Source organism: Elephantulus edwardii, unplaced genomic scaffold, assembly GCF_000299155.1.
Source record: "Elephantulus edwardii isolate Elephantulus edwardi_28Jun2011 unplaced genomic scaffold, EleEdw1.0 scaffold00133, whole genome shotgun sequence".
Classification (NCBI taxonomy): domain Eukaryota; kingdom Metazoa; phylum Chordata; class Mammalia; order Macroscelidea; family Macroscelididae; genus Elephantulus; species Elephantulus edwardii.
In genome coordinates, this window is record NW_006399883.1 from 1,303,152 (window position 1) to 1,311,147 (window position 7,996).

A 7,996-nucleotide genomic window follows, 5' to 3' on the forward strand; every position below is an offset into this window, starting at 1 on the left:
TACCAGAAGAATGTCTATTTGTGCTTCATTGATTACGCAAAGGAATTTGTCTGTGTGGATCACAACAAGTTGTGGCTGATCTTGAAAAGCAGAAAATTCCAGAACACTTGCTATACTTGGACCAGGAGGTAGTTGTCAGGACAGAGCAAGGAAACACTATATGGTTCAAAAGCAGGAAAAGGGTGTGTCACGGATGCATCCTGTTTCTGTACTTTTCAATCTATATGTGAAATAGGTCATTTGGGAAGCTGGGCTTTATGAGGAGGAATGTGATATCAGAATTCGAGGAAGCTCTATCAGCAACCTGAGTTATGTAGATTACACAAATTTGCTCACTAAATCTGAGGAGGACTTGAAGCATCTGCTAAAGAAAGTCAAAGACTGTAGTCTTCAATATGGATTGAAGCTCAACATCAAGAAAACAAAGATTCTCACCACAAGGACAATTGGCAGCACCATTATATATCAAGAAGAGATTGAGGGGTTTACAATTACAGCTTGCTCAACTCCATAATCAACTCTCTTAATACCAGCAGTCAGGGAATCAAAAGATGAATTCTGCTGTCAGGGATCTCTCCAGAGTGCTGAAATGCAAAGATTCAGTCTAGAGTCTACGGTGTGCCTGATCCATGCCATGGTCTTCACAATTATTTTCTATTAATCAGAGAGGTGGACAATGAATAAGGATGACAGAAGAAGAATTTATGCCTTTCAGTTGTGGTGTGGAGAAGAGTATTGAGCACTACCGAGAAAACAGGTCTGTTCTGGATAGGGTGAAACCAATTTCCTCTATAGAGGCAAGAATTTTGAAGTTCTGTCTGACATACTTTAGGCATCTCCTGGCAGGAGAGACCATTCCTTGGACAATAATATCATGCTTGGAAGGATGGAGGAACAACACAAGAGAGAAAGACCTTGGATGAGATGTCTTGACACAAGACTACTAAAGCAGGTATGTTGGAAACAGTGAGAATGTTTCAGGTTAGGACAGGCAGGGTTCAGAGCTATTGTCCTTAGGGTCGCTGTGAGTTAAAGAAGACTTGATGGAACATAACAACAATCTTAACTTGCTTGATTGAACCTGGGTGACTTTTTGTTTACTGAGATCAGCTGATACCAGTAGCTCTGTTGTTACTGTTAGCTATAGAGTGGGAACCAATCGGTAGCAGACCCTTGGGGAGGTTTTCAGAGGTAGTAAATCACCTGGCCTGGGAGAGCAGGTATGACTACAAAAATGTTAGCCTTCAATACACTTGCAGCTATAGTAAATTTGAAATTTAAATAGATTTAAATATATCTCTTTAATTAAACCTGTAAGTACTGCTTTCCATGATCTCTTTAAGCCAAAAGGAAAACAACTTTAACTAGGCTGGAAAGCCAATCAACAACTCTGGGTGGAAAGAACAGTATAGGAACACTACTCAGGCAAGTTCAATTTTCACTCAAATACCTTCAGGTTTCTGAATACGAAAATTCCTTAAAATCAAAGTAAGATATTTGTTCTTAAGTTTGTTTTATTTTGATATCTTTTTCCTACCAATCATGATTCTTTTAGAATCTTTAATCAATTAAGGGGTGCTTGGGCATCGTATAAGTGTTTTCTAATTACAGGCATCATTTACTTTCTGTGGGAGTTCTGATGGCTTGGTGGTAAGGAGTTACACTGCCAACCCAAAGAGGTGGTTCAAATCCACCAGCTGCTTCATGGAAGAAAGATAACCAATTTTCTCATGCCTGAAAACCCTCTGGAGGATCCACTAGAAGTTGATTTGATTATACATAACAATTACAACATTCAGTGTAAAAGATTCATTTTGGTTCCTTAACTTCTCTTCATTTTCCCTCCAGTTGGGAGAAAACTTTTTTACTTCAGTGGTCACACAGTAACTTGTAAGATCCCAAACACCAGACAGATTAATAGTTTAATAAGAATATAAGAATGAAGAAAGCCAATGATCTGATTTTGCTAATTAATGAATCCTAACTACATACAAAATAATTACAACAGAATATTATAGGAAAATATAATGGAAGCATTTGCAATATACATTACATCTGTAACAAGAGGTATTGTTAAAACTACAGTGTTACTGTAAATTAGAATCAGCTCAGTGACAATGGGTAAAACTCTGAGTATATTGATATACTTCCACTTAGCTATCATATAGCTATATGAACACTGGTTGCATAGTCCATAAGGAATTACATTGTTACCTCAAAGACATCACTTGTATATTGGTGTGAATCCAACAGAGGCTAGGTAAGGGGGGCAATGGGAAAAATTCTTTAGTGTGATTACAACCTGCAAAAACCCATTAGAGGGCCAGCTATGAGTTGGTTCCAATTGCAAAACAATGTTTCCTTAGGTTTTTTTTTTAATTTGTTCCTTTATAAAACAAAAGCCCCCAAACCCCACCCCCCAAAAAAAAACACCACCTTTCACTTGGAACATAGTGTGTCAACCAAAAGATCATCATATAAATCTACTGTTTGCTCTTTGAAAGAAGCATGTAAGTCTCTGCCTAGTAAGATCTCAAATTCGGAAACGTCTTGGATGGTCACTATGAGTCTCTAGGGCTCAATAGCACTGATGTAGATTGCCATATCTTTCTCCTTTGGAATGATTGGTAGATTCCATCCATTGATATTTTGACATTACAGCCAAGTGCTTAGTCACTGCACCAGCAAGTTTCTTTAAATTATTATTGCAGTAAACTAATTTTAAAGCTACTTTAACACAGTTTTAATTTTGCTTTTGTTAGATGTTTTCTAGTCAATTAACCTTATGAATAACAAATAGAGACCTTATCCCTTCCTGTGTGATTGCCACAATACCTACCATGGTCCAGCCCATTACAACAGTCACTGTGCTAATCCATGTCATTGAGAATTGTCTTCTCTTTCATTGACTCTCTACTTCTCTAACAATAAAGTTATTTTTCTGAATACTGGCACATATGACAACGTACTCAAAGAATAGAGGCAGAGTCTCGCTATTCTAGCTTCCAAAGAGCATTCTGGTTGCAATTGCTTCAAGATTACTTATAGATTAAGGCAATTTCATTAATTGAGAGTACCATGTCTGTTAGAGTAGTCAATTAATGTGTCTTTTGTCAATGAACACTGAGTTAATAGCATATTTGTCAAGTTTTGATGTACTTCAGTGATAGTATGTCTCATACTTTTCATTTTCCTTTTTGATAATTAATTAGGTATGGTCTGTTCATCTTTCTCCCATGCAGTGAGTGGTAGGTTCAAGGCACCAATGTTTTAGTTATCAACTGTCTTAGTTATCTAGTACAGATACCACAATGGAAACTAGATGACTTCTACAAACAAAATATTCACTTTAGGAGTTTTTATTAGAGTTTTTTAGTTTTTAGTGTTTATTAGAGTTTAGGAGGTTAGAAGTCCAAATTAATAGTGCCAGCTTTAGATTAAGGTATTTTTCTCTGTATATTAGTTATGGAGGAAAATTCCTGTTTCCTTTAACATACATAGGTGAGATGTCCTTGGATATGCTCATGTGTCTTGACCTTCTTGTGCCAAGGAACTTCCATGTGTGAAGACTTGGTCTGAATAGATGTTCTCCACTTATAGCAGTTATTTCTTGATGGTTTAGAATTATCTGGCTTTTGGCTTGCTTTCTTTTTCTTTTCTTGACAGTGCGATAAAAGGAACTATAAAACATACCCTACAAAAACTCCTGTTACATATATAGGACTTGAACTGTGACAGGATTAAGTGATGTTTCATTCCATTCTTGATCCTTTTAAAATTATTTGGTTAATAATGAAATATCATTATACAAATTCCACATTATATAATTACACACATGTATTAGGGGACACAATTCAATCTAGGAGAACAACTCAACACCTTATACACTATAACCACTTTCCTCTATTTTTCTGAACTGTTATTAGCACTCAGAAGTATATATTATTTTTTTTAACTTAAAATAAATATATTTTACCCCATTTAATTTTATCTCTATTGCTCAATTTCTACTTCCCATATTATTCAAGATGTTTTGAAGAGTTAATGATAATTTTCAATTCATTTCAATTTGATTTTCTATTAACTTATTTATGCATTCAGTCCCACCCCCCCACCATCAAAACCCAAGATGTTTTTATTACAAACTGTCATAAATTCTATTTTTATAAGAAAATAAACCTATCCATGTCCTGAAGGTTAATCTGTTTATCAGTTCATGCTAATTTCTTTTTAAAACTCTGAGGGAGAGTCTGTCTTACACTTCTATCTTAGCTTCTAATAATGACCAGCTACCCTTGACAGTTCTCTGTGTATGACAATCTCTTCCTGCAGCGTTTACAGTATATCAAAACTCTCTGGGGAATGAGTTATGAGGTGAATCCAACTCTGTGGTACATAATGCACATAATCTTTGTCTCTGTTTTCACAATGCAGTTTTCTCTGTGTCTGAGATTTTCTTCTTTTTAAAAGCACATCACTCAGCTTGGATTAGAGGATACATTACTCTATTTGAATATACATTAACTGTTAGCATCTTCTAGAACTTTATTTCCAAGTCAGGTCAGATTCAGAGGCACCAGGGTTCTGGAATTTAGTATTTATTTTGGCAAACACAATTCAAAACATATAATGCTGTTCTTGTAAAAAGAAAGTGTCATCTATGTAATATCTAAAGTTCCATTCTTGGTCTCATCCATCCCATTTTCACTTATTTTACTTGGAATGAATATAGAATCTTTTCTTAGTTTTCTCTTGTAATCATCAGTTATTAAATTACCTCTGGAAATTTATTTTCTCTTTTCAACCTTATTAAGATGAGGGCTACCCCAGAATTAAATTTGTTCTTTTTTCTTTATCAAGTAACCCTGAATAAACTCATATATTCTCTTTGCTTTTATGCCATTAATATGACATTGAATCTCAAGTTTATTTACTACATCAGATTTCCCTTTTGGATTCTATCTTTATATATCTCTAACTTCGTTTAGGAAGTTCTGCCACTAAGTCAAAGGCCATGCCTATGTCATGTTTGAATCCATCAATGACCCTGTAGAAGAAAGATGAACAATCTCCTTTATAGCAGTTTATAGCTGCAGAAACCCACTGGAGAATCAATTATGAGTTGGTAATGAATGAGTGACTAAGTGATTTGATTTCTAGAGTTGGGTGTAAAACAAACACCAAACTTCCAACTCTGATTTCTATATTCAAACTACCAAACACATATTCCCAACTCAGCTTGTATGATAGCAACTCCATCCTCTCTGTTAGACCTATACCTCTTCTGTATGTATTGTTGCAACTATTGGTATTTGTTGTTAGACGGTATAAAGTTGAACATGACTCACAGTGACACTATGAACAACCAAAATGAACACTGTCCTATCCAGTGCCATCCTCACAATTTCTGACACATTCAATCCCAATGTCACAATTACCACATAATAAATTCAATTCTAAATAGACATTTTATCTTTCACTAAAATAATCAGAAAAATCCCCATTCCACTTGGAGATTTCAGAATAATCTTAAAAAAAAATAAAAATATGATCCATTCCATTCACCTTTATTTTGCTTTTCATTTTCTTTTTAATTATTATTATTCATTTTAATGAAAATTTACAGAGATTTTGGATTTCCATTCATTTATTGTTGCACTTTTCATCCTGCTCATCCCTCCCCTCTAGTTCATTCTTCTCTTTGAAAAGTAAAAAGTCTTACATTGTTATACAATCCCTCCGCCCAAGTCCACTCCACTATGTACCCTCCATTCACCTTTTTTAAGACTTCATTTTATACCACTATCATCCTTGAAAAATCCACCATTTTCTACTGACTACTTTGCTATATACTAAGTCTACAAGAAATGTCACACTATAAGTCATTTGTCACAACAATCCCTTTGCCTACAATGCTCTCCATGTAGACATCTACATAGCCATCCTCTTTGTCACCTTTTTCTCTGAAAAGAGATAATCCCATCTGGAAAGTAAACGGTTTCTAAATTACAATATGCTCAGAACTTAAAAAAAATTTTAATTTGATTATTCAATGTTTTCAAAGAACTTATAATTTTTTTATATATTATAAAATTCAGCTTTTCAGCATTTCTGGATAAAATGGCATTTCCCTATGTCAAAGATCACCTACATTTTATCCTTCATTACACCCAAAATAATTTTAAATAATCCTTTTCACTTAGTATAAAGAATAAATAATTCAATCCACTAGCTACCCTGTGGGAGAAAGACAGACAATCTCTCCTTGAGCAACTTGTTTTCAACAACTAGCTGTTGTTCTGTACCTTGAGTCATAAAAGACCTTGACCCTCTGGCAGATTTTCAGAGTCAGCTAATTGCACAGGAAGAGATTATCCACCTTTTTTTCTGCAAAGCAGCTGGTGGATTTGAACTGTGTACCTCTGGGGTTGCAGCACAGCTCCTTTCCCCTAGGCCATGAGTGATCCTCATTCTCATAAAATGTACTGCCTCTGAAATCCTAAAAGAGCTATGGGTCAGTTCCAACTCAACCGTATACAACAATCTACATAAATTTAATACATTCTCTCTGAATTTGAAAATATTGCTTTTCCCCTTTTTTTGTGATTTGTATAAAGAAATGACGATAATATGTATTTGAAGAAAAAGTATAAGTGGACAAAAATTATAAGAATGTTGTATTTTGTGAAAATAGAAACAACTAGACTAGAAAAGAGAATTATGGAAGAAACTGGAGTGTTAAAAAATGAACAAAGTGATTTGTAGGATTAAAAGCTATACAGAGATCTTAATTAGACATTTTCCCCAGACTTTCAATTTATTTTCATTATCTCTAGATATTTAGTAAGTGAAAAAGCGAAAATATTTGCTTTTAAAATATTTTTTCAGAGCAGTCTTCATTTCTTTGTTTCTTAGACTATAAATAATAGGATTTAGAGTTGGAGGCACAATGGTATATAACACAGAAACCAGTAAGTCTGAAATAGAGGGAATACTTGCAGATGGTCTCAAATAGGCCACTGCAGCAGAACTGAGGAAAAAAGTCACAACAACCAGGTGAGGAACACAGGTGGTGAAGGCTTTGGACTGACCTACAGTATTTGGCATCTTCAGCACAGTAGAGAAAATGTGAATATAGGAAAGGACAATGGAGACAAAACAGACAAAGCTCAGTGATGATGTGAAAGCAACAGCCCCAACTTCAGCAAAGTACTTCTCTGAACAAGAGAGTTTAAGTAACTGAGGGATCTCACAGAAAAATTGATGAACCACATTGGAAGCTTTGAGGGGCAAAGAGAATGTGGTGGCTGTGTGGAGAATTCCAGAAACTCCACCACTGAACCATGAATAAATGGCCATCTTCACACAGGTACATGGATTCATGATGATTTCATAATGCAGAGGGTGACAGATGGCAATAAAGCGGTCATAGGACATCACTGTGAGCAAAGCCATTTCAGTACAGGCTAAGAAAACAACAAAGAAAACTTGAAGCATGCATCCCAAGAGAGAAATGGAGTTACTGCTGGTCCAGATGTCTGTAATGGCATTGGGGAGAGTAACAGAGATATAGCAGAGATCTAAGAAAGACAATTGTTTAAGGAAGAAGTACATTGGAGTATGAAGATGTTGGTCAAAGATAGAAAGCATAATTATTAGGAGATTGCCAATAATGGACACTAGAAAAATTAGAAAAAATATCATACCAGTTAGGATCTGCTGCCACCAAACTTCAGAAAATTTCATGAGTTGGAATGTCATGAAAAATGTATTATTTGACACTTCATAACTAGGATAGAAAAAGAAAGTCACTTTTATAGAAAGATGTATTTAATTACTTTTTATTTATTCTCTAATTTATTCAACTTCTGAAGGATATAATAAAATATCACTATAGTAAAATTGTATTACTAATCAAACTAATGTTTAAACTTCAAATAGTGTTTCTTTGCCAGCTTTTATCCACTTATAACTAACATTTCTAATAGATACTCTC

General features: G+C 34.8%; 1 protein-coding gene across 1 annotated transcript; it reads right to left on the bottom strand.

Moving 5' to 3' along the window:
- Positions 1 to 5,875: 5,875 nt before the first annotated feature.
- On the bottom strand, positions 5,876 to 7,614 carry LOC102857568 (olfactory receptor 14J1-like). Its single transcript, XM_006893980.1, has 2 exons — positions 6,892 to 7,614; positions 5,876 to 5,983 (listed from the first exon to the last, which is right to left on the bottom strand). The coding sequence occupies exons 1-2, from the start codon at positions 7,612 to 7,614 to the stop codon at positions 5,876 to 5,878; spliced, it is 831 nt and encodes a 276-aa protein (XP_006894042.1).
- Between the last annotated feature and the right edge of the window lie 382 nt (positions 7,615 to 7,996).

Excerpts from the sequence above, each read along its gene's own strand:
- LOC102857568 (XM_006893980.1), bottom strand. The coding sequence starts at position 7,614 with ATGTACTTCTTCCTTAAACAATTGTCTTTCTTAGATCTCTGCTATATC. Across the intron at positions 5,984-6,891 it reads GAAACAAAGAAATGAAGACT|ATGGGATTATCTCTTTTCAG; the intron begins GCTCTGAAAAAA and ends TTTACTTTCCAG.